The sequence below is a fragment of the Oenanthe melanoleuca genome, chromosome 28, assembly GCF_029582105.1.
Source record: "Oenanthe melanoleuca isolate GR-GAL-2019-014 chromosome 28, OMel1.0, whole genome shotgun sequence".
NCBI classification, from domain to species: Eukaryota; Metazoa; Chordata; class Aves; order Passeriformes; family Muscicapidae; genus Oenanthe; species Oenanthe melanoleuca.
Window position 1 is genome coordinate 3007907 of NC_079361.1, and position 25643 is coordinate 3033549.

The 25643-nt window shown below is 60.3% G+C and overlaps 2 protein-coding genes across 2 annotated transcripts; both read left to right on the plus strand.

The window, feature by feature from the left end:
- Nucleotides 1-1080: 1080 nt before the first annotated feature.
- Nucleotides 1081-12515, plus strand: BSG (basigin (Ok blood group)). Its single transcript, XM_056512638.1, has 9 exons — nt 1081-1214; nt 5004-5351; nt 6838-6994; nt 8205-8293; nt 8728-8855; nt 8998-9271; nt 11110-11134; nt 11460-11529; nt 11707-12515. Exons 1-8 carry the CDS (start codon nt 1133-1135, stop codon nt 11515-11517), a joined length of 1161 nt encoding a protein of 386 aa, XP_056368613.1. The 5' UTR covers nt 1081-1132; the 3' UTR covers nt 11518-11529; nt 11707-12515.
- A 2175-nt stretch (nt 12516-14690) lies between these two features.
- Nucleotides 14691-25630, plus strand: HCN2 (hyperpolarization activated cyclic nucleotide gated potassium and sodium channel 2). Its single transcript, XM_056512417.1, has 8 exons — nt 14691-15179; nt 20388-20811; nt 21447-21608; nt 22246-22464; nt 22623-22769; nt 23045-23285; nt 23453-23617; nt 23752-25630. The coding sequence occupies exons 1-8, from the start codon at nt 14731-14733 to the stop codon at nt 24702-24704; spliced, it is 2760 nt and encodes a 919-aa protein (XP_056368392.1). The 5' UTR covers nt 14691-14730; the 3' UTR covers nt 24705-25630.
- Nucleotides 25631-25643: the final 13 nt, after the last annotated feature.

Below are 25643 nucleotides of genomic sequence, written 5' to 3' on the forward strand. Positions count from 1 at the left end.
CGGTGGATGAGGGTGGGCGGGACATGGGGAAGAAACGCTCGGGGAGGAGCTGGCAGATCCCCGTGGAGAGCGTGGTGCGGGGATGGCGCCTATGGCCCCATTGTTGTGGCTTTTCCTGCCTCCCTGCCCAGTACCCCCGGCCGTGAGGGCTCCATGGCTGACTCAGTCAGGAGTTCACTCCTGGGATGGAGAAGAGTTGGACACAAATCTGCCGTCCTGCAGAGGCCTCTTTGCCGCAGCTGCCTTGTTGTTTTTGCCTGCCCAGCTCCTTGGGGTTATCAGGCAGGTCCAGCTGGGATGGAGCGGGGACTTGGCCCCCTGGCCCCACGGACGGCACTGAGAGCCCGGGGCTGATTGCGTTCCCTGCACCTCGGGGCAGCCCTGACCGGGCTGTGGGCGCTGTGCTGAGGGCCGGAGCGGGCTGTGGGGGGCAGGACCGGCTGTTTTGTCCTGGCAGCGGCCCCGCAGTGTCCGCAGGAGCCATTGTCCGTCTGTGCCGGACTCCCTGCGCTGAGGAAGCGCTGCCTGGTTTCCTTCCCACATATCCCGCTGTGCGGGGGACCCGCAGGTGGCCCCGGGAACCACCGCGTGCCTCCAGCACAGCCGGGACCCGCCTGCCCGAGCACTCGCTGGCTCCCCCGTGACTCTGCCCACGCTGCGCCCCGAGGAGCCACACGGCCTGGGGGGCGCTGGGTTCCGGTGCTCCCCCCGGTGCGTGCGTGCCCCGGCTCGGCAGGGCCGGACACGTGCAGACCTGTTTGCCCCCCCCACCCCCGTTCCTCCGCGGTCTCGGACCCGCCCGGGGCAGCGGCAGCACCGGGGCCTCCCCGGGGACCCTCAGCCCCGCCCCCAGCTCGCGTCCCCATTGGCTGCCCCGGCCGCTGGGCGTGGCCGCGCCGCGACCGGCCCGAACCGGCTCTGCCCGCGGGGCCAGCAGAGATGAGAAGGCGCTCGGTGTCATCTTTCATCTGATTGGCCGCGCCAGGCCGAGTGGGCGTGGCCTGAGGGGCGCAGCGCTGCGCGATTGGCTGACCCGGGGGCGAAGGGGCGGTGCCCGATATGGCCCCGCCTCCCCCGGTGCCCCCGGTCGCGGTTATAGCGCGCGCGCGGCGCGGCGGGGGCGCGTGCGGAGATGGCGGCGGGCGCGGCGGGAACGCGCGCGGTCCTGGCGCTGCTCGTCTTGTGCTCGATGGCCGCCGGCGCCGCGGGGACAAGTACGGACCGGGCCGGGCGGGCCGGGGTGGCTCCGGTCTGCAGGGCTCCATTCGGGCTGCCCGGGATGGCGGGGGGTTCGCCCACTGGGGGGCTCAGTGCGGGGTTGGACGGCGGGGTGTCCTGCGGGGGCTCCGAGGGGCCTTGGCGGGATCCCAGCCCCGCGGGTGGGCTCCGGGAACGGTGGGCGCGGGGGAGGAGCGGCGGCGCGGGCGCCTGCGGCGGGGCACGTCCGCGGCGGGCGGGGTCGGGGCCGGGGGAACGGAGGTGCCCTGGGGCTATGGGAGCACGGCCGGGCCTGGCTGGGCTCGGCGCTGCCGTCGGGCAGTCCCGGAGCTAGGGCGGAGGATGCCCCGGCGCACCGCGTGCCCGCTGATCCCTTTGACCGGAGGGGCGGCGGGGTCCGCCGGTGCTTTCAGCCGCGCCGGGTTGTTTCCTCCTTAGGAAAATCCGAGGAGTTTATTCCCCGCAGTCGCTTCCCCGGTTTCCGCGGCTGAGGAGCAGCAATGGGTCCCCGAGCTTTAAACCCTAAAGATGTTGCGGATAATCCGCGGGGCGGCGGCTCCGGCAGCCCCCGGTGGGCGCTTGCAGCTCTGCCCGCAGGGATGAGCGGGCTCTGCCCTGTGCCGGGCTCCACGTCTCACCTCCTCAGATCTTGGAGGAGCTCATGGCAAACCCGGCCGCGTTCTCCCCGCAGCCTCCGGACCAGCCTCGTGGAAGAGGCTCGGTTTGGTCGCCAGTGGCAAGCAGCTGGTCCTGGCTTTTTTAATACTTAAACAATTTGTATCCTGTTAACGCTTCAGCATAGTAGAAACCAAACCCTGAGACTGAAGGCGAAAGAGTGGGAGGATCCTGGAAAACCCGAGCGTGTGCTCCAATAGTTTCTTGCTACAGAATTGCATTTTAGTTCTGCAGGGCACATTCTCCGTCTGAACCCCACACTTATCACCTGGAGCCGCCCAGGTTGGCCGCATCCCGCTCCCTCTGTGGCTCTGAGGGTTTCCCCTCCTGCCTGTGGGACGTGGAGGAGCCAGTTCCTATCTTGGCTCTGAATAGCCCAGCTGCCCCATCAGTTGTGTAATGCCCATGTCCTGCCTGGGCTTGGTGTGGAGCCGTGCTGGTGCCTCGAGGGAGCAGAGTGGGGGCTGAAAATTGGGGTTTGGCCTCTCAGCAGTGTTTATGTTTGGCTTTATGGGGCAGACTGGGTCGCAGCTCACTCCATGGAGAATGGGTCGGTGTGTGTGCCTGGACTCTGTGCCCTCGAGGGGAGGGACCCTGACTTTGACCTGGCTGTGCAAAGCTTAATGGCAGATTTTATAGCTATTTTAAATGCAAAAAGTGTTAGATTTTCAACTATCCCCTTCCCAAACCGAGAAACAAAGGTCAGGCCGGGCAGGAACATGTGCCCTGTGGGACAGTGGGGCTCTGGCTGGGCTCAGCCACTTCCCACTGCTGCAAACACCCTGGGGACTCCTCCCTCTGCGGGGGGAGAGGTTGTTTTTAGTTTGAAGGTGACTCTGGAGAATGTTATCTGGTCTTTCTCCCTTCCCTGCTGTCCCTCTGGCTCAGATACCACGCTATGCCCGGGGAAGTATCCAGCTCAGCTCTGCGAGGAGCGTCTGGGCTTTGGGAACTGAGACCCACTTTCACCCTGTCACCCTCTGGGAAATGTGGCAGCAGCCCTGATCGATCCCAGTGGGTTGGTGCTGGCTGTGCTCCTGTGCCTTGGGCTCAGCAGGCGCCTTCCCCAGCACAGAGAGCTCACGGTGGGGATTTCCTGCTCTCAGCTTTCTGGTGGGGACAGGGAGAACGTTAATCCCATGGGAATGCAAATGGTACTCGCTGCTGCTGCTGCTTGCTGGAGCCTTTTAACCTGTTTGAACTGCACGAGGCACCCTCTAACTCGGAGCAAATAACCTTGCACAGCTTATTTTGTCAGCGTACAGTAATCACCTTGTAGCTGTAAAACCCTTGATCTTTACCAGCTCCCGCTTTAATTCGGGCTGCAGTTGGAGCAGACGGGCTCGTACAAGTGCTGTGGGCAGTTCCAGGGCTTGTCAGGGTTGGGAGTGTTTGACCACAGGCCTGTGGTGTGGAAAACTCCCTTCTGGCACACGGGTCAGTGGTTTTGGGATGACACCAAGCTGATACCCTCATCCCATAACATCTCTGGGCACCCCTGGACCTTCTGTTTGGTTAAAATTAGTGTCTGCCTCCTCCTAGGAGTGCCCCATGGGGGGTCCTTTCTCTTTCAGCCTTGCTTATTCTTCAAGACTTTCAAAGCTTTAGTAGGAAAAGCTAGTTTTTCCTTTGAAAAATGTGGAATTAGTTTCTTTAGGAGTCAAGCTTAGCCTACAGGCTAACTTGTGTCTTCCTTGAGTTTGAGCAAACTTGGGTTTGTGACACCGATTTGTTCCTATTCTCACAAAAACCAGCCTTAGGATTCCTCATTAAAACACCTTCAGGCTTTCAAAACCCCCCCAAAAACTTCTCCTAAGCCCACTTCCTCTGTGCCTGTACATCATGGTGCATCCATGGAGGGTTGTGTATAATCACGTAGTGCTTTTAACCAAGCAAATTAATTCCTGGAAGGTTCTTGGGGTGCGAGCTGCCTGTTAGTACAGGAAGGATGTGTCTCAAACTCAACTCCTCCTGCAACCTGGCTGGGGGTGAGTCACGTAGTGACCTCAACCTGTGCCTGATGGCTTTTCCCGAAGTGGAGCTGCTGAGCCTCCCTTCCTGCCTGCCCTGGGAAGGGCTCCTGGGGCTGTGGCTGCTGCCCCGTGCCCGCCCTGGAGGCTCAGGGCGTTTGGCAGCTCCATTCCCTGGCTCCCTGCAGCACAGGCACCGACCTTTGGACTGGCTGATTCCAACTGCACCCTCCGGCCTCTGGCTGCAAGGGCAGAGTGAAAAATATCCGAATTCCAGCCTGCAGCTGCTGCCTGTGCCCCTGGTCTGTGTTTTACCAATTCAGTTCTGCAGGCTGGTCTTGCCCGAGATGAAAAGTCGGATTTCACTGTTTGTATGACAACAGATTTACGCATTTCCTCGCCTGGATTGTGACATCTTGCAGACTGCAAGACTTTTCCTCCTCCCCCAAAGAAGTTCTTACCTTGGGGTTGTGCTCAGGAGTTCCTTGTGGGGCTGAGGGATGGAACAAGGGTGTGGGCAGGCGAGGGGCCAGTGTGTGTGGCCAGTACATGTGGCTGTGCCAGGCACAGCAAGGGGGGGCCTGGGCCCCTGCCAGCTCCGAATTACGGTCAGGCAGCCAGGGGGAACAGACACGATCCTCCTGGGGCCACAGGGGCACAGTGAAGCCCTTTTCCCATTGAGCCCTCTTCCCATTGCAGCTGTCTCAAATGGGCTGGGAGGGGGCTTGGTCAGGGTTCTGCTGCCTCACTGTCCCCAGCCTTCCATGGTGATGCAGCACCTTGCCAGAGCACAGCCTGGGGAATGTGGAGGCTGCATAAGCTCTTGAAGCACAAATGCAGTGTTTTCATCCTCAGCTGCCCCTCGCAGCAGGTGGGCGATGCCAGGGGTGTCCAGTTTGGATAGTGAGACAAACCACACTGAGTGCTGGTTTGTCTGTGCTGGTTTTGCAGCGGAGCTGCAGGAGATGCAAATGCAAGCAGGCAGGCAGAGTTCAGAGCGTGGAGGGGAGGGAGGGAAGAGTGTGCTGATCTGGAGATGATGTGCAGCCTCTTCTTAGTCGCCCAGAGTTACTTTTGCTTGTGGAAGGTGAATTCTTGCTTTGCACTAACACTTTGCACTAATACCTCTTCAACTCATAGCTGGTTTTATAAAGTCACCGCTGTCTCAAAAGAGACTGACTCAGGACAGCGTGGAGTTGTACTGCGAGGCGATTGGCAATCCCATCCCTGAGATCCAGTGGTGGTTTGAGGGCAACGACCCCAATGAGACCTATGCTCAGCTCTGGGATGGCGCACGGCAGGACCGTGTCAAAATCAACGCCACCTACAACCTGCACTCTACCAGCACCATCTCCATCGCCAACCTCACGGGCGACGACTCGGGCATGTACGAGTGCCGGGCCAGCAACGACCCCGACCGCAACCACTTGTCGAAGAGCCCCAAAGTCAAGTGGATCCGTTCCCAGGCGAACGTTTTTGTCATCGAACGTGAGTGGCCGCTCCGAGGCCTTGGCACTTGCTCGGACACTGGTGTCTTGAGTCTCCTGCCATGCTCACCCCTGCACCTGTGTCCTGTGGCTCCCGAAAGCTCCCCTCACCTTCCCACCCCAGCTGTAGAACTGAGAGACTCCCACCCTCTGTCAATCTCCCCACCACCTGTGACTTGACCCGGAATGGCCCTACTCAAAAAGGGTTGTGGCTTCCCAACCAATTCGCCCTCCGGCAAATCCCGCGCCTTTTCCGGAGCCAAAGAACCTGGAACCTGCTTATTCCCGAGAGCCTCCGAGCCCTGGCTGCAGAATTGAGCCTCGATTCTGTGGTCGACTCTGCCCTAACCACCACTGACCAGCGGCCCTGCCCTGCGGCTCGTACAGCTCCCGCTCCTTCCAGCAGCCCTGCTTTCAGCTCGCTTCCGTGCTGGTGGCCCCGACTGTTGGGGAAACAAATCTTGCTTTGAGGTCTGAGGTGCAACCATTTTTGAAATGGCCGTGTCTGCGTGACACTTGAGTGTGGTGTTGTTGCTTGTCCTGTGGACGTGGCCGGGTTCCCTCTTGCCAGAACCCCAGGCTGCTGCCAGTGGTAGGAACCTGGGAGGGAGATTAAAGCCCTGCTAAGGTCTCCCCGTGAATCCTGGAGTTAGGAGAGCTGCCTTTTCAGCAGAAATGTGCTATGGAGTACAGAACTCCAGCAGAACCCTTCTTCCAGTGGAATTTGGATAGGAGGAAAAGCAAAATGCCTGTCAGCCCTGCCTGTCATCCCCTCTGAGGGATGGAGGTGGGGTGGAAGGGTAGGGGCTGCAGTGGCACTGGGGCTGTGCAGTGGTGCTGCTGATGGCAGCTGCCTTCTCGGACAGCCTCCTACAAGTAGAAATGCCTGAGTCATCTTAGGTTGCATAATTTACTGCTGCCTGGCACATCGAGGCCCAGGACCTCTCAGAGTCACGGCTCTGTTCTCCCTGGAGTTGTTCTAGCTAAAGCCTTTGGGCTGCCTCAGGTGATGCACGTATTGCTGCCACATCTTGTCTGCTCCCCCTCATCACAGAGGGTCCTGGCTGCCCTCTGTCCTACCTGGAGGTGCCTGAAGCTGCTCAGGTGCTGGGAGGTGTTGACATATCAGTGCTGTGGTGGCTGACGGCAGCAGAGAGCCGTGCTCTGCCCTTCAGAGTGACCTTTTCCATTGCTTATTGAGCACTGGGCTCTGCCCCTGTGGTAGGGACAGAGATTGGAGCGATGCAGGACACAGATCCTGCTGGTGTAGGGAGCAGCTGCAGGGCCAGTGTGGCCACCCCAGGTCCACTCACCTGGCTCTGGGGACTCTGGTGCTGGCACAGTCAGGTCTGGTAGGGAACTGTGAAGGTAAGTGGAAGCTGGGAATAGAGACAAGGAGCTGTGGGGTTTGCATTGCAGGTTCATGGGCACCACATCAGCTCTGCCGTACCCTGGGTTAACTTGAATCCAATTCTTTGTGAATGCAGGTCCTGAAATTACTACTCATGTCATTGAGAGTTCTGACAAGCTGATCCTCAGCTGTAACATGTCTGCACCACACCTCACCATCACGGGCCACAAGTGGATTCACAGGGAGAAGATCCTGGAGCAGGATGAGAACCCCGGTACTTTTACCAGCTACACGTGAGTGTCAGGGCAAGGTCACAACCTCAGCACCAGCAGGTTTTTTTTCCCAGAAAGCAGCTGGTGTTTGCTGTCAGCTGGAGCCAGGGCTGAGTTCTTGCAGCCCTGATGATGGGGTGGGGCTTGGAGACTGTGGAGCATGAGTTTAACAGAGTTTTGGTAAGGCCCAGCACTCTCCTTTATGGGGAGGAGGAGAGAAAAAAGGAGGAGGAAGGGACATTTTTGTGCCACAAATATCCTCTTAAAAAGAGATTTCCTGATTTTAAGCAGGTGTTCAGCTGGACTCTGGTTATTCAATGTCCAGAGCTTTGAAGGAGTCCTGCTCTGGGCAGGCCACCAGCTTCCCTCTCCCTGTGTGTGGAGTGAGAGGCTCCGGTGCATGTTGTCTCTCCTTGGGGCTTTGTGTCCCTTCCCAGAGTCCAGCTGTTCTCCCAGAAGGAGCAGGGGAGCTGTGGCAGCCCGTGCTCCGTGCTGGCTGTGGGAATACCAGCCTTATTGTGGCAGTGCAGTGAGCTTTCCTTTCTGATTACAGTCAGGCCTGGCTGGCACTGACCCAGCAGCTGTGGAGGCATCATGTCCCTTTGTATGGCAGTGCCGACGTGCCTGTCTCCCCATAGCAACAGGGAGCTGAACAAGGATTAAAGTATTTATAACCCAGCCTCCCTCGCGTGACCTCAATTCCTCAGCTGAGTGGTTTTTTGGAAGTGGGAAGCGCTGTGCAGGGCAGGACTAACAAACAGCCCCTTGTCCCAGTGCAGCCATGGGACAAACTCTGTGGGCCCCTTCCCTCGAGTGGGTATTACTGGGCAGCAGAATGGGATGTTTGTTGCAGGGCTGCATAATCCACTAAATCTCATTGCAGCAGCTTTACAGGAAGGGGAATGTGAGGGTTTTTCTCAATGCAGGGATCAATTCAGAGCAGCCTGGCCTGGGTGATCTCTGCCACTGCTTTGCCCTGTGTTCCACTGGGCTGGAACACTGATCAGTGACTTGACAGACCCATGTCAGATGTGGTGCACATGAAACCCTCTTCTGCCACCCTCAGTGTGTGAGGAGAGTGGAGAGCTGGCTTGCTGTAGTGCAGCATAAGTATTCTGCTGGAAGGGGGAAAATTCTGCTGATGCTTGTGGGTGTCTGATTCCATGAGCCTGGAGGTCAGTATCTCTGGATAAGTTGTGCTGGGTGCTTACCTGAATCCTGTTTTTTGTAGAATTGATGGGAAGAAGGAGGAGCACTCTGGTGTCTACGAGTGCGTCTTCGAAGCAAACCCGCAGATAAAAGGACAAGTGAACATTTCTGGTAATTTCATCTGTTTGCTTCTGGGGTCTGAGGAGGGGCATGGGGAAGCTGTGACCTCCTGAACACTTTGCTGTGGTGTCTTTTCAGCTGGTTGAATAGCTGCTCCCTGTGGCTGCAGGGCAGTGTTGCTATCAGGCCATTCCAGTGGCTGCAGGGCCAGCCCTGAGATCCTGCATTAAGCCAGCCTTCTGTGGGCATGTTCCCACAGGAATAATGAATGGATAGAGGGATAATACCTGCTGGACAAATCTGTTTGAGCCTTTCCTGAAGCAGCTTGATGCACTTTCCTCTTTGAAAATGCCAATCTATGAGAAGAACAGCTTGGCTGAGGTTTAGGGTAGCTGATTCTGGTGAGGTAGACTGAGGGAAGTACAAATCTATGTGATTTCTATAATGAGATGAATGTGGTTTTTTTTTTTTTTCTTCTTGTCTAGTTGCCCCCCAGGTGACAGCATACAAGAAGTCTGAGCATGGCAATGAGGGGGACATGGGTGTGCTGACCTGCAAGAATCCCTCTTTCCCTGCTGTCACCTCTTGGTCCTGGCACAAAAGTGGTCATGGGGTAAGTGCTGTGGTTTGCTCCTTCTCCCCTCCCGCCTGCCCTGCTGCCTCTTGTGCCACCAGAATTGTTTCAAAGCTCAGCACTCCAGGAGGGATTTCTGTGGTGGTCAGTCAGCACTAAAATGAGATCCTCCTCCCTCCAGCTCCTGGAGAACGCCTCTGGCCGATACATCATCAAGTCCAGCGGCAACAAGACAGAGCTGCGCATCCTGAAGCTGGATATCGAGCAGGACACGGGTGATTACTCCTGCAATGCCACCAACCCCTACGGCACCGGGAACGCCCTGGTGAACCTGCGCGTGCGCAGCCGCCTGGCCGCGCTCTGGCCCTTCCTGGGCATCGTGGCAGAGGTCCTCGTGCTTGTCACCATCATCTTCATCTATGAGAAGAGGAGGAAGCCAGATGAGGTTCCTGACGGTAAGAGGCAGCTGGGTTTGAGTCTGTCTGGGAAGATAGGTGATTTGAGGCTTGCAGGATGGGCTGGTAGGGAGTTGTGAGGTCTCTGTCTCAGATTAGGGGTGGTTTGAGGGTGCTCAGGGCACTTTAGAAACCAGTCTGTACCATGCCACTTCAGCCATGAATCTGCCTGTAATTGCACTGTCTATGACAGTCCTGCAGTGAGATCTAGGGCAAGAAAGAATTCTGTGCAGGTCAGCCTGACCCTTTGTCTCACCAGTTCCTCTGCTCCTTGCTCAAGTGCTTCCCTAGAGTGTCTGCAGGGCTAGATTTGCTTTGGCAGCTCCCACTCTGGACAAGGTGGTTTGTAAATACTTACTGGAGCTTTTGTGGTGCTGCAGAACTGGGAGGGACTGTGTCAGTGGCTCTGAGAGACCGGGCTTAGCTTAATTTGTGTTCAGTTCAGGATGTTTTGGGTCATCAGATCCACACATCCTGGATCTCAAAGAGCCCTACTATCTTTAATCTGTTCTGGAAGCACCAGCTCCTCCCTTTCCTTATCGGTGAGGATCTGCATTGTGTCAGGCTCCTTTATCTGATGCAGTTAACAATGCAGTGTGAATGCTCTGCATCCTTCCTGCCTGGGATCCTGCAGGGCCCCTGGCCCCCTGCAGGAGCAGGCTCAGGAGAGGTGCAGCAGAGGGGCTTAAAGGTCAGATCCCTCCCCTGATTTCAGGGCTTGGAATTCCACTCGAGGCAGTTTCACAAGCAGGTGTTTTGCCCTCTGACACCCCTGGCTGGAAGGCAGGTGCTGTCTTAAAGGTGTTGTAGCTGCATCTCCCAGCACAAACCCTCTGTGATCTGGTTTGTGATGGCATCAGCCCAGGTCTGTGGGGTGCTGACCTGTCAGAGCTGTTAGCAGATGCTTCTGAATGTGCTGAAATGTCCTGATGCTCCTTGGCAAGAGGAGCTCAAGTTCCCAAATCCTCATGGATGAGGATACAGCATCACTCCCCTTTGGTAAACACATGGCTTTACACTTCCCTGGTATAAAGTGGTTCTTTCTACCCCAAAGTTTCTATAGCTTTGGCCCTCCCAAAAGGTGACAGTGAGGCCTGTCTGAGCCAGTTCCCCCCAGTACATTCTGTACACTGGACACTCCTGTCCCCTGGGATGGGGTGGGGACAGCCTGGCCTGTCTTTGGGCTGATATCCTTGCTGGTGTTACCTATCCACTCTTCCTTTCTCTGCTGCTGGTGCCACCTCACATGGTAAGTCCAAGGTAGTTCCAGCAGTGTGTCTGCCTCTGTCCTCTCACCAGCCCTGAGCAGATCCTGGTGCCCAGGGCAGCCCCAGTGGGACTCAGGGCTGCAGAAGAGGAGCAAAGGAGACAACTGGGAGCCTCCTCTTGGGAGGTGGCAGGTCTCAGGGAGCTGGTGAAAGGCCTCAGGGCTTGGCACGTGTTGGCAGAGGTGTTTCCTTAGCTGTGCTGCTCAGAACGTGGTGTGCAGTGTTTGTTTTGATATCACGACGTGTGGGGAGGGAGAAGGGCTTCCTGCTGCTGCTGCTTAAAGCCTCGTTCCTGAAACATCCTGTTTGGCTTCCCCTTTACCTGCTGTGAGTGTGCTGGGATCTGGGAGCCATCCCAAGTCCTGGTGCCATGGGGGTGAGCACAGGGGATGGATCAGGGCAGGGGATCTCGCCAGAGGAGCTCTACCCTCCCCAGCTTAAAGTGGTGGTGGAATGGCTGCTGGAATGCAGTTCCCACTGCTTTAAGGAGGGACAGAGGTCACTTTGTATGTCCTCTTCCCTGACTGTTTGTTTTTTGTTTTCTCTTTCTGTGCTGTCCTGAATGTGAAGATGATGATGGAGGCTCTGCACCACTGTGAGTACCTTGCCTCTTCCTATTTAGCCAGATTTGTACTGGTAGATCTCATCCAGCCAGGGAATCTGCTCCAAAGATAAAAGCTTTATGCAAAGATAAAAGCTGGCTGGTGTGGGATAATACTCAGTGGGAGGAGAGGTCACCCCATGGTTCATTTAATGTCCCCATGTGTAAACCACACATACCTGGGGTGGCACCAGTGTCTGTCCCTGCTCTGGGATCTGATCTGCACCCTCTGCTTGGACCTGAGTTACATTGATGGAGATGGGTGGTGGTGGGGGAACTTTCTGCTCTCCCTTTTCTCACACCCCTTCTCCCTTCCCAGGAAGAGCAATGCCACAAACCACAAGGACAAGAACGTCCGCCAGAGAAACGCAAACTGAGAGCAGGGCCAGGTGAGTGCCAGGGCAGAGCCTGGAGCAGGAGCTGCAGCTCTGAGGCTGCTGAGGGTCTCTGGGAGAAGCCAGAGGCTCTTCTGGCCCAGCATGGGCTCCACCAGCCCCTTCCAGCCCAGTGCTGCTGTACTGGTGCAACAGGATTTATCTAACTGGTTTTTCTTTCTCTCCTGCCAGGTGATGTGTAGATGAAGAACTCGTCTGGACAATTTTGTTTTCTTTTAATTTTTTTGGTAAAATAGCACCATGGAATATTCTAGTGCGTCCTTGCGATTCAGTTACTTCACTTTCTAAGGAAACTTAAGTTGTAGAATATAAAATACACTTTTTTTTTTTTTTTTTTTTTTTTTAAGAGTCGTGGGAGGGTTTTTCTACCTGTAAATGTAAATCCTTTGTTCCTGGTAGTGTAGGTCTCTGGCTGTCTCTGTCCTAGGTTATTTCATGTTGGTACAGAGTGGGGAGGGGGGTGGGAGTGCAGCTGTGTCCCACCTGCTTGTGGGGGTGAGGGAGGAGCTGCTTTGGTGGCTGTAGGGGAATGACCTGATCTGACCAGAGGGTTCAGGAAGGGGTTCTGTGTCTTTCCCAGTGCGTCACCAGGAGCAAGGCTGCACCTTTCCCTGACAAAGGGCTCGTTCCTGGCTTGTCCCTGTCGGGCAGATTCCCAGTCAGCTCCTGCTGAGATGTTCTTGGTTACTCTGAAACAGGCAGCCAGGAGCTGGATGCTGGATAATGATTGCTGTAACTTATTCCGTGGGTTGTTCATGTCTCTGCAGTGGGGAGGGGCAGGGTGAGCTGGGGCTGGGGGCAGTTTTTAAGGTTTAACAGTGTGTGCTTGTGCTTGAGCCAGCGCAGTGTGTGTGTGACGTGGGGGGCCTGTGAGCAGACAAGTGCTCAGGGGAGTCTAACACCTTTACTGCTGGGTAGCATTGAACTGTTCCATCTGTTAACACTTCACAAATAAAGATGATTCCTCTCTCTTTTTTCCACCTCTGGACTCTGGTCTCTTCCCTCGGGGCCGCCTGACCTGCTGGCTGCAGCCCACGATGCTGTGTCTGGGTTTGGTGCCAGCTCTGGCTGCCCTCTAATTGCTGAGGAGATGCAGCTCGACGGGTGTAAAAACCTTCCTGGAGGGAGGGGAGGGGTGTTCCCTGCTCTGCAGAGCCTGGAGGAGCCTGGGCCATGCTTGCCTGTATGGGACAGTCTCCCCTTGCTCTGCCCCACAGTTCCTCAACTCTTGTGGCTGTGGGGTCAAGGATCAGCCCAGCCTCAAGGAGCCCTCACAGGCTCTGCTTTTTGTGTGTCTCACACTTCTGTAAGCAGGTTTTCTAGGTTGGTTTGTTTGTTTTCCTGCCCTTTATGGTTGGAGAGAGCAAAGGTGTGATACCTTTGTGCACAGAGCAGGGCCCTGGGGCCAGGACAGGATTTGGGGTGGGGGGGGGAGTCCCTTCTCTGCTGGCAGCCCAGGGCTTATTCTGTCAGCATTCCTGGTCCTGGACTGAGGCAGCAGAGCCCATGGGCTGAAGAGAAGCTACCCTGTGCTCCCAGCTAGGTTAAGGTGCCTGCTTCATTCTGGGCATGTGACTGAACCATGGCCTTGCTCTGTAGCCAGATGCTTGTCCCTGCCTGGTGGGACAAAGGGGGACCATGGCTGTGGTGGTCACCCTGTGCCCAGAGAGGGTGGCTCTGGTGCCTGTGCCATCACAGTGAGGGCAGCATGGCTCTGTGCTGAGTAAATGGGTTATGCAAGGCTTCCACAGCCCCAGCCTTGCAGCATCCTGGTGAAAAATCAATGCCTGGTTTAATTTCCTTTATGAGGATTATAGGTCCTGTCTGACCCTGCTCTGGGCTGCAGCACAAAGCAGCACTTGTGCCTTTTTAGTTTGGCTGGGCAGGGAGAGGGGGCAGCAGCCCTGGGAGCTGGGCAGGGGCTGGAGCTGGCATCCTGCTGCCCTGGTGAGCTGTGGCACAGCCCTGCCATGGCCAGGGGCTGCCACATGGAGCCTTGGGCAGGGATGGCACAAACAGGCCCCTGGTGTGGTGCCCCATCGTGTTCCAGAGGGAGGGCAGGTGCTCCAAGCTCCTCGGGGACCCTGCTCAGCCCCTGCTTCCCAACAGCTTGGGGTGAGCCCTGAGCTGCTGCTTCACTTCTTGGCTCTGGCATCTCCAGCCTCCAGCTCGGGTTAAGCTGAATCAGTGTCTCCAGGGGTGAGGGGCAGCCGTGCTGTGCTCAGGAATGGTTTGGAGAAACGGGCTGCTCTTGGTGGCAGCTGTGCCAAGCCCGGGACGTGAAGTCACAGAACGAGGCCGCTGTGGTCTACGGGACGAATTTTGGGGTGTCTGCTGGCGCTGGCCTGGGGCTCAGTGCAGGGCCCGCGGCTGTTGGCGCCCGGCCCGGGCACGGCGCTGGCTCCGCTCCGGGTGCGGTTCTGTCCCGTGGCACCAGGTGGTGCCACCGCCGCGGCCGCGCTGCCCACGCGGCTCCGTGACCGGCGGGACTCGGCAGCTCCGGGCCCGTGTCCGGCTGCTCGGGGCGCACCCGGGCTGCGCCCTCCGGAGATCCCCGACACCTCGCAGCCCGGGGAGCCGCAGCCGGACGAGCCCGTTCCCGTAGAAGGGAGCAAGAGGCGCCGGTCCCGGTGTCCCGCTCTTCCAGAGCATCGGCTCCCTTGGGGTCCGGCATCCAACTTGGGGTGCTGGCGCTGTCCTGGAGCGCAGGTCCGGGGTCTCCATCCCCGGGTACACCTCGGGGGATTCCTCCTGACGCCAGCTGGGCTCAGAGGGGGCTCAGGGCTGGAGCGATGGGTCCTTGGTGGTGGTGGGAGGGCAAAGCTCCCGCAGCTGGAGCGGTGCTGGGGTCCATCCCTGCCCGGGGGGCACGCAGTGCTCCGCTCCCTCCGCGGCGAGTCGGATGGGCAGGCGGCAGCGGAGCCCGCGGGGAGAGCGACCAGCCCCGCACCACAGCGCACCGGGGACTGCCGGAGTCCTGGCACGTCGGGTCGGAAGGTGGGATGGCCCGTCCCAGTAGCCGGTCCCGGTAGCCGGTCCCACCGGCAAAAGCTGTGCCGGCGGGGGGAGCTGCGGAGCCGCCCGGCCCCCCGGCCCAGCCCCACCGCCCGCCCCCGGCCCGCCCCGGCCCGCCCCCGCCGCGGCGGCGGGCGCCACTCGGCCGCCGGTGGCCTCGGCGGCGGCAGCGGCGGCAGGATGCGGGCGGGCCGCGGCGCGGCGGGCGGGGAGGCAGCGGCCGAGGAGGAGGCGGCCGATGGGGCCAAGCGCGGCGGGGCGGCGGCCGCGGGGCGGGCGCGGGGCCGCGGCGGGAAGGGGTCCCCGAACGGCGAGTGCCGCCGCGGGGATCCCCCGCGCAGCCCCGGCCCGGAGCCGCCCCGCGAGCCCAAGGTCTCCTTCTCCTGCGGCGGCGGCGGCGCATCCCCCGGCGGGGCCAAGGCGGCCGAGGAGGGGGCGAGCGAGGATGCGGCCGAGGAGGTCCGCGGGAGCCAGGCCAGCTTCATGCAGCGGCAGTTCGGGGCGATGCTCCAGCCCGGCGTCAACAAGTTCTCGCTGCGGATGTTCGGCTCGCAGAAGGCGGTGGAGCGGGAGCAGGAGCGCGTCAAGTCGGCGGGGGCCTGGATCATCCATCCCTACAGCGACTTCAGGTGCGGGGGTACCCGCGGGGTTCGGCCGCATCCCGCATCCCGCGGGGCCGGGCGTCGGGCCGGGCAGCGGGGCCGCCGGTGCGGGCGGGCCGAGGGCACCTTGAGCCGCCGCCGGGCGCGGGAGGGGACGAGCCGGGCATCCCCCTCCCCAGCGCAGCAGCCGCCGCTCCCGAGATGCCGGGAGCCCTCGCGGTGCCTGGGCAAGGGCATCCCCTCGTCCCCTTGTCCTTCCCGGGGTCTCGGCAGGTTCGGCCCGGCTTGGCCCTCCTGAGCCCCGCCGGGCCTTGGCTCTGTCCCCGGAGCTCCCAGGGGTTCGGTGTCCCCCTCCCTGGGCAGGGCTGGGGCTGGGCAGGGGGCTGTGCTTGTGAAGGCAGAGCCTTGTGAAGGCTTCCCCCTCCCCCAAGGAGGCCTGATTCTGTCCCTGGGATTCAGCCGGTTTGAGGGGGATTCTTCTCGTTCCTGAGAGGACTCGAGTCCCCAAGATCCAGGCTGTGTGTCTGCCAGGAATGACAAACCGGGGAGAAAAGCTCTGCACCTCCATCTCCTTCCCATCCCCTGAGCCCTGGCGAGCTCCAGAGTGGCAAATGCTTCCCGAGTCGTGTGGAAGCTGCCGGGAGGGATGGCTGTGCTGTCTGGGGCAGGCAGCATGGCATCTTGCAGGGATGGGGATGCCCAGACCCTGCTGGCATTGCTGGTGAGCCAGCACTGGGAGGACCCTGGTCCAGAGACCTCAAAGGGGCTGGAAGAGCCTTTGACCAGAGCCTGGGGGAGCCAAGGGGCTCAGCCCCAAGTCGTTGTGCTGCTGTGCTGGTGAGAGGTTTGGGGTGGCTCGAGGGAGGGTTTGCTGGGTGCCTGAGTGGGGATCCCCTGGGACAGATCTCAGGTCCTGTTCACTGCTGACGCTGATGGGTCCCTGTGGGCTGGGGCTCCCTGAGGCAGGTGGAGGTGGCCGTGGGCTCAGGGCAGGGACCAGCACTTTCACCTCTTGGTTTCACCCTCGTGTGCTGCTCTGGCACCTTCCAGAGGAGCAATTGGATGCCTTTGGCCTCCCCTCAGGGCCGATCCTGCCATGGGAACCCAGTAGAGCCCCCTCCTCATCTCACTGCTTGCATTCAGCTGCAGATTTGGGGTGGGAAGTGGCCACACCACCTGGCCACTGCTGGTCCTGTGGCAGAGGGAGCTCCACTGTTCCTGCCGTGACAGAGCAGAGGTGGCAGTGCCAGGTGGATCCTGGGGCTGCTGAGCAGGAGGACTTGGCCCCTCCTCACTCCCTGTGCTCCTCCTCACCCTCAGCAGCTGTGGGATGTTGGGGGAGGCTGGGAGTGGGGTGACCAGGGGCAGAGCCTGCCTTGCTTCTCTGAGCTGGCAGAGCCATGGTGCTGGTGGCAGAGCCCATAGTGCTGCCAGGAGTGGGGATCTCCCTCCAGTGAGCCTGCAGCGGGCTTGAGGCCTCAGAGGATTCCCCAGAGTGCAGCAGCATCACTCCCTGGACTGGTGCTTGCAGCAGGCAGGTGGGTCTGGAGTGACCTTGGGGAGTCACCCTGGCTGTCCTGCCCTGCACGGGCTTCATCCTCCTGGAACCACTGTTGAGACTTGAAACCCATTGGGGCAGAGTGGCTGCCTGTGTTTTGATGCTGGAAGTGGCGTAGGAGAGTTCCCTGCCCAGTGGGGAGGAGCTGCAGGCAGAGCCATGGCATCCTCCAGCTCCACAACTGTGCACAGGAACAGGATCAGCCCACGCCAGGCTGGGCTGAGGAACCCGCGCTGTCCGTGCACGCTGGGACAGGAGTGCATCCCTCCCATGTTATCCTGCCTTAAAATAATCAAAAAAGCATTTATCCAGTAATTATAATGAAGTGTGACCTGTTCGTGTTTGCCCTGCAAAACCCATTTCCTATCTTAAGAGAAAATCATTACCCATCTGCATCTGTGACATCATTTCATAATCGGCATCATTTAGCAATCCTGGCTCCTCACCGCCATGGTGCTGCCATGGTTCACACACAATTCAGGGCAGATTTGCTCCAGGAACCAAAGTTGCTATTTACATAAATATTGAATGACGAGGAAGCAATCAGGGCGGCTGATGAGATCCTGAGCTGCAAAATTCTGATCAAAGAGACCTTGTAAGTGTGTGCTGGAGCAGGGCCACCTCCTTTTGGGTGCTGGGCAATGATTGTCACCGCCTTTGCCATTTCTGGTTTCTGGAGGAACAGCCAAGCCTGCACCAACTCCTTCATTGCTTCTTTTGGGGTTTCTGCACCAGCCCTGGGGCATCACTGGGAGCTGCAGGAGCTGCAGTGTTGGTTTGGAGGTGGTGGCAGTGCCCATCACCCTGTGACGACCAAGGGACTGCCCAGGGGTTACTCCAGCCTTCCACAAGGCTGGGCTGGGACTGGGGTTGGAGCCCAGCAGGAGGTTCTCATGATGATGATTTTCCCTTGCAAGAACCATTCCTACATCTGAATCAGGGGCAAAAATGCCTCCAGAGCATGTCCCTGGTGTCGCTTGGCTGGAGCCTTCCTCACCCAGGTTTAAATGCTTTCAGGGCCTTTCCCTCTGCCTGGATGGTGCCACCATAGAGGCTCCTGAGCAGAGCTGGGCTCTCCAGCTGCTGATGCTCCCGCCGGTGCCGGTGTTCCCGTTCCCTGGGGGGAGGGTGTTGGGGAGCTGGGCCCCTCCCTCTGCAGCGTCAGTTGCTGAAAGCCACCGCTCAAGGGGAGGACAGAGTGTGACCGACTTGGGGGATGCTGAAGGTTTGGGTCCTTGAGCGGTTTGCAAAGCCTTTATCCCCTCTTCCCCAGGGACCCCCGGGGGTAAAAGGCTTTTCCAGGGGAGACAGCACCAGTCATTCATCACAACTGACTGTACTGGGGTCTGGGGCTACAGACAGTGCATTGGCCACCGCTGCTCATCAGCTTGGGCAAACTTCTGCCATTGGCTCCACAGCCCATTTCTCACAGCAATCTCATTTTTAGAGTATGAGTATTTAGTGTGAGTTTGTAAAGTGTTGATCCTGCCCCAGTCCTGCTCCAATCCCACACTGATCTTTGACTGATCCCGTGCTGCTCCTGCCCACCAGGCAGCCTAGTTTGCATCTGGGCCCCATCAGAGCCAAAGGGCTCAGAGCCCAGGAGCAGAGGGGAGTCTAAATGAGCTCTATCAACCTGTCCCATGGGATCAGCACAGGTGGGAGTGGTTGGATCATCCCTGGCAATCCCTGGAGCTCTGAGTGCTGCCAGTGAAGTTAAGCAGGGACCACTCTGGCATATCGTGGCCATGCCCCACTCTAAGGTTTGGACCCTACTCTTAATCTTGCCCAGAACCTCAGACCAGCACCACTGTGCCAGACGATGGAGCAGAAGGTGGCAGCTGCTTCTCGCGGGGGCTTTGGGCATCTCCTGTCATCATCACTGTCGTACAATTGGGTCAGAAGCGAGGGAGGGGTGTCGAGGATCCTGATTAATTTGTTTTCAGATATTTTTAGCAGCCTGGATTGGATCTTTTTTCTATGCACATGAACCTTGTGAGGAAGAAAGCACTGGGATCGCACGCCGGTCCCCGGGGCGATCGCACAGGGTCAGTTGTGTGCAGTGGGGGATCAGGAGCAGTTTATCTTTCTCCACAGGCCGAATTCTGCCCTGGCTCAGCCAGATTGCAGAGGGATTGGAGCCAGAGGGGAGTTTTGCCCAGCTGGCGTGGTTATTTAATCTTTGTTCTTCACAGCTTTGCATGGCTAATGCCCCTGTGAGACCCATGCAGCACAGCAGGGTCAGTCTGAGCGGGAGCTGCCAGGGGGTTTAGGGACAAATCCAGCCCCACAGCAGCTCTGCTGATTTTGGCATCCCTGGGAGGTCATGCCGTGCGTGGGAGCCCAGGGGTCCAGCTGGGCCTGTTTGGTGCCACAGTTAGAGCTCGGTGTAGGGGCGCAGGGGGAGCACAGCTCCTCTGCCGAGGGTACCCTGGGGACCGCCCTGGTGTGAAGTCATCGTTTTGCAGCAGTGACATCACTCACGGTTGCCACGGCAATGTCTCACATGAGGAAGGTGTCATTGGAGAAAGGTCAGGAGCTGGGATGCTCAGCTCCTTCTGGTCCTGCGCTAGTCTGCGCAGCGGGGGGAGGTGGGGGGTGGGACACGGACGGACCTGGCCCATCGCCCCTTCCTGTGTGCGTGCCTGGGGGTCTCCTCCTCCTTCCCCCACCCCCGAGGGCACAGCGTGGCCATGGCACCCCCAGCCCATCTCCTCGCAGCTCCCAGGGTGGGCTGAGCAGGATGCGTGGGCGAGGGTCCCGCGTGGCCGCGCACGTGGCACTGAGGAGGATCCCCCCCACTCCTGCCCCCGAGGTGGCCTCCGCGTCATCCTGCCGTGACAGAGCTGCCGTGACCTTGCAGATGCTCGGAAAGGTCATCGGTGGCCCGGGAGAGGGGGACAAGGAGAATGGGGGAGAAGGATGGAGTGAGGCAGGAGGGAGCAGCGCAGCCCAGGCAGGGCCGGGGGCGGAGGCGGCCGCCCACCCCTCACCGCCCTCGCGTCTGGCCGGGGCTGCGGGCGCTGCCGCCGCCAGCTGCAGCCGTACGTGCTCCGCTGCACCGGAGCCGCGGCCGCTCCTTCCCCCGCGCCCGCGCTGCGGGCCGGACGCGCGGACCCCACCCCGGCATCCCCGAACCGCCACCCAGCCCGGCCGGGTGGCCCTGGCTGTCCTTGGGGACTGTCCCCTGTCATTGGGTCCCCACTCTGGGGGCTGCTCCCAGGGCTCTCGGGTACTGACTCCACCCGCGACCTTGAGCATTGCCGGTGGTTTGGGGGTCCTCAGCCCGCGGGATACGCTCGGGCAGCTCAGCTGGAGTGTGTCCCCCTCTGGTGCTTGGTGCCATCATTCTCCCCTCCCACAGGACCTGCTGCCACTGGCCAAATCAGAGCAGCAGAAGCCCTCAGCCCCATCCTCTGCCTCAATCAGGGGCTCTGCTGGCTGCAGGATCACCCTGGGGGCAGTCTGGAGAACAGGGAGCAAGATGTGGTGTCTGGGGAGACAAAGGGGTTCTTGTGGCATTAGAATGACAGTAACCCAGTGGCACAGGTCCCTTAGGGCATGGGGGGACTCCCAGGCAGTTTGAGGGGGATTCTTCTCTCATGGTGGCTGGGTCCCCTTGGAATGGGGGGCACTCTGGGCTGTAGGTGACATCCCCCAATCTTCTCGCTCCCCAGATTCTACTGGGACTTCACGATGCTGCTCTTCATGGTCGGCAACCTGATCATCATTCCCGTGGGCATCACCTTCTTCAAGGAGGAGACCACGGCCCCCTGGATCGTGTTCAACGTGGTCTCTGACACCTTCTTCCTGATGGACCTGGTGCTGAACTTCCGCACAGGGATTGTCATTGAGGACAACACAGAAATCATCCTGGACCCCGAGAAGATCAAGAAGAAGTACCTCAAGACCTGGTTTGTGGTGGACTTTGTCTCCTCCATCCCTGTGGACTACGTTTTCCTCATTGTGGAGAAGGGCATTGACTCGGAGGTCTATAAGACAGCCCGCGCCCTCCGCATCGTCCGGTTCACCAAGATCCTCAGCCTCCTGCGGCTCCTGCGCCTCTCCCGCCTCATCCGCTACATCCACCAGTGGGAGGAGGTGAGGACCTGCTGAGGGACCCTCTGGCAGCAGCTGGATGTTGGAGAAAGTGGGAGCCAGAGGGGCCCTGTGAGCGCAGTGGTTCGCTGACAAACTGGCAGGGTGGAGAGGATCTGTGGGGCTGCTGGTGGCTGTGACCCACCCTGGAGGGTTTGGGCATCCCTGAGCTGTGATACAGCACCCACCATGGGTGCCAGTAGGACTCTGTCCCCCTGCTCAGCTCAGTGCCTCCTGCCTCTCTCCCCTCTGGTTCCCTGCCCCACCAGGAGCTCAGGGAGCACTGGGGAGGACAGCAGGACCCCCAGCCCTTTGGGGACCCCAGCTTTGAGGGGACATGCTCAGCTTTGCTGCGTGGCTCTGGCCCAAACCCTGCACTCAGTGCCCTGGGAGCTGCCCTGCTCCCTCCTCAGTGCCCAGAGTATTTGTGTCTCCCTGATCCTTGTCAAGGCTCGCTGCCATTAGCGCTTCCCAGGCAGCACCCACTGGCTATAAATAGGCAGGTGGAGCACAGCCACCTTGGGGCCAGAGCCAGGCCAGCCATGGGAGCCTTTTCCAGCTAAAGCCGTGCAGGTCAATGCCCTGAGCAGAGCTGGACAGTCCCCAGGCTCATCTCCTGCCATCCCACCCTCCCACAGATCTTCCACATGACCTACGACCTGGCCAGTGCGGTGATGAGGATCATCAACCTCATTGGGATGATGCTGCTGCTCTGCCACTGGGATGGCTGCCTCCAGTTCCTGGTGCCCATGCTGCAGGATTTCCCCCAGAACTGCTGGGTCTCCATCAATGGGATGGTGGTGAGTTCCATCTGCCCCACACTGTGCTCCTGCCTGCTCCCTGGGGCTCCCACCCTTCTCCACGTCATCCATCCTCCATCCTCCAGCCCCAGGAGATGTCATCCCCCGTGGGTCAGAGCCCCATGGTGCATGGAGCACCTGGCCCCAGATCCTGCCTCTGGTGAGGTGTCACAGGACCTGGAACAGTGGATTGATCCGGGTGGGAGGAATATGCTGACATGGGGCTCTTGGTCCCATCCCCTGCCGCCTTCTTCTGCTCATTAGCCACAAAGCTGCTATTAATAAATAATGGCCCCTGTTTCTAATTGCTCCCTCTCAGCCTTGCAGCCTCCTGCAAATGGCCCTTTCCTCCTGTCTGTCTCATCCTGTTTCATCAAATTTCCATCTCTGCTTTGTTCCGCCTGGCTTCCTCCTCTTCCTCCCCTGCCTGTCTCACCCTTCTCCTTCCCTGCCTACTTCACCAGGGGAGTTTGGAAAGTTTGAAAAGTTTGCTTTCCAATAAATTCCTACTGCTGGGAGAGAACTGGGACTGTGGCCAGGCGTGAGCCAGGGCTCTGTGCCCTCGAGCGATGCTCACACACACACACACACAGACACAGACATGTGCATGGCTGAGCTGTTGTCCCTGTCACTGCAGAACGACTCCTGGAGTGAGCTGTACTCCTTCGCCCTCTTCAAGTCCATGAGCCACATGCTGTGCATCGGCTACGGGAAGCAGGCGCCCGAGAGCATGACGGACATCTGGCTGACCATGCTGAGCATGATCGTGGGGGCCACCTGCTACGCCATGTTCATTGGCCACGCCACCGCCCTCATCCAGTCGCTGGACTCCTCCCGGCGCCAGTACCAGGAGAAGGTAGGGCTGTGCTGGATGGGGATTGTCCCTTCCTGGAGCTGCAGCCATGTGGGGTGAGGGTTGCTGGTCAGGAGCAGGAGTGGGGCATGGAGTGGGACCAGCCCCATGGAGTGGGGATGGGGGTGGAGGGTCCCAGCTGACACCACCTCTCCCCACAGTACAAGCAGGTGGAGCAGTACATGTCCTTCCACAAGCTGCCCGCTGACTTCCGCCAGAAGATCCATGACTACTACGAGCATCGCTACCAGGGCAAGATGTTCGATGAGGACAGCATCCTGGGGGAGCTCAACGAGCCCCTGCGTGAGGTGAGGCTGGAGAGCTGCTGTGAGCATGGGGATTGTCCCCCCTTGATGGGGACTGTCCCCCCTTGCCAAGGGAAGGGGTCCCCTCCTCCTTTCTGTGGGTCCCACCGGCTCCTGCCATGCTTGGGGTCAAACACCTCTTGCTGCAGCTTTGCAGCTCCGTTGGGAGTGTGTCCATGCACAATCTGCATACCAGGGTGTCTGTGAGACTGTCTGGGGTGGGGAGCATCCCTGGGGAAGCATGTCCCAGCTTCTTGGGCTCACCCACCTCCCCATAGGAAATCGTGAACTTCAACTGCCGCAAGCTGGTGGCCTCCATGCCGCTGTTTGCCAACGCCGACCCCAACTTCGTCACGGCCATGCTCACCAAGCTGAAGTTTGAGGTGTTCCAGCCGGGTGACTACATCATCCGAGAGGGCACCATCGGCAAGAAGATGTACTTCATCCAGCACGGGGTGGTCAGCATCCTCACCAAGGGCAACAAGGAGATGAAACTCTCCGATGGTTCCTACTTTGGGGGTGAGCACTGGCAGGACTGAGCCCCTCGGGGTTGGCGAGAGACACTGGGACACCTGTGCTGTCCCAGGGCACCCACTGTGAGGTGGTTCTCACACCCTGCTCCTGGCCTGCCCTGTTTTGTCCTTGATGGTGGTGTTGTGACCTTGGCCCTGGCGTTTTTCCCCCAGAGATCTGCTTGCTGACCCGTGGCCGGCGCACGGCCAGCGTCCGTGCAGACACCTACTGCCGCCTCTACTCACTCTCAGTGGACAACTTCAACGAGGTGCTGGAGGAGTACCCCATGATGAGACGGGCCTTTGAGACTGTGGCCATCGACCGTCTCGACCGCATCGGTAGGACACAGAGAGGGGCCTGGAGGGCAACGGGGTGTCTTGGCAAAGGGGGCAGCTGTGGTTTCTGTGGGAGCCCAGCATAGCCCCAGTACAGGGTCTCACAGTGTTTCCTCTCCTGGCCTTTTCCCTTGTAGGGAAGAAGAACTCAATCCTGCTCCACAAAGTGCAGCACGACCTCAACTCAGGTGTCTTCAACAACCAGGAGAACGAGATCATCCAGGAGATCGTCAAGTACGACCGGGAGATGGTGCAGCAGGCGGAGCTGCAGCAGCACACGGCCATGTACAGCCCCGTCCAGCCCCAGGTCACCTCTGCCATCGCCACCCTCCAGCAAGCCGTCGCCATGAGCTTCTGCCCGCAGATGGCCAGCCCGCTGGTGGGCTCCATGGCGCTGGGCTCGCCCCGCATGATGCGCCGCTTGCAGTACGCCCAGGCCGTGCCCAGCCCCTTCGCCGTGTCCCCCGTGCTGCTGCAGCAGAGCCCCCCGCCGCAGCCGCAGCCCCCCGTGCCCCACGCCAACCCCTCGCCCTCGCAGGACCCGGCGCAGCCCACGGCCCTGCCCGCCTCCACCAGCGCCTTCGCCGCGGCCGCGGCCAGCCCGCCATCCCAAAGCCCGCTGGCCAGCCGGACGTTCGCCTACGCGGGTGCCCCCGGGCCGCTGGGCTCCCAGCTGTCCCTCAGCCAGCAGCCAGCGCCCAGCTCGCCCCAGCGCCTGGCCGCCCACAAGAGCACACAGGCGCTGCACACCAGCAGCCTCAGCCAGGATTCGCGGCCCCTCTCGGCCTCGCAGCCCTCGCTGCCCCACGGGCTGGCGGCCGGCAGCACCCAGAGCCCCCCGGCCTCCGCCCGCGAGTCCAGCACCTCCATCGCAGGGGGTCCGGCCGCCGCCTCGCCGGGTCCCGGCCCTCCGGCCGGGCTGCGCAGCCAGGCACCTTCTCGGGGGGCTCCAGCCCACCCGGCGCCCACGGGCTCGGGGCTGACACCGCCGCCCGCCCTGCCGCAGGACTCGGCGGCGCCCCGCAAGGATTCGGCGTCCAGCACGCCCGACACGGACCCGGCCAAGTCCAGGCTGTCTTCCAACTTGTGACCTCCGCGCCAGGCACGGGGAGGGCCGGCGGCAGGCGGTCCCACCTCACCCCGTGTCCGCCCTGCGCCGCCGGGTGAGGGCCACGGCCGCACCGCCGGCTGCCGCCCCCCGCCACGGCGCCAGCCCCGCTCCCCGCCCCTCCTGCCACCGCTGCACAGCGGGGCAGCTGCCGAGGGTGGGCCTGGGGCTGCTGCGCCCTCCCCCCACCGCGGGGTCACTGGGCTGAGCCCCCCGGGTGTGTCGTCTCCGACCAAAGTCTGACCCTGTCGCCCGCTCCCCGCGGCGAAGCCCCGCTGCCCCCTTGGCCTCCCCGGCTGCCCATAGAAGCCACAGCTGCATCCTCGCCATGACCAACTCTGTGTATGATATCTATGACCTGAACACATCCCTGTGTGTGACCCGCAGGACACCTCCCCGGGGCTGTCGGCGCAGCCCCGGCGCCGCGCGTGTCCCTGCGCCCCTCTCACAGACCCCAGGCGAGGGGCGATGGTCCAGGAGTGGAGGTAAGTTGGGAAGGGTCTGAGGGATGGTCGCCCTGAGGCTTGTAAGCACCCACAAACACACTGTCCCCCACTCCGGGGCTGGGGGTGAGCACGGCCCCACGTCCCCGTAGGCAGCGCTAGGACGGAGGCAGGCGCTGGAGCCCGAGCCCTGGGGCTGGGGCAGGCACCTGCCCGGTGTACCAGGTGCCTGTGTGTGTGCCGTGCGTGCGGGTGTGGGTGTGCGTGCAGGTGTGTGTGTGTGTGTGTGTGCACGTGTGCCTCGCTGCCTCGCACTCTGGAGCCTTCCACATTGAATGTACCGCGAGCGCGGGGCCCGCGCCAGCCCCGGCACCCTGCGGCCGAGCAGCCGCAGGGACAGGGCCCCACTCCAAGCGTCCACCTCCCCATCCAGCCCATCCTGTGCAATAAACGTCAGCAGCTGACAGAGCTACGCACG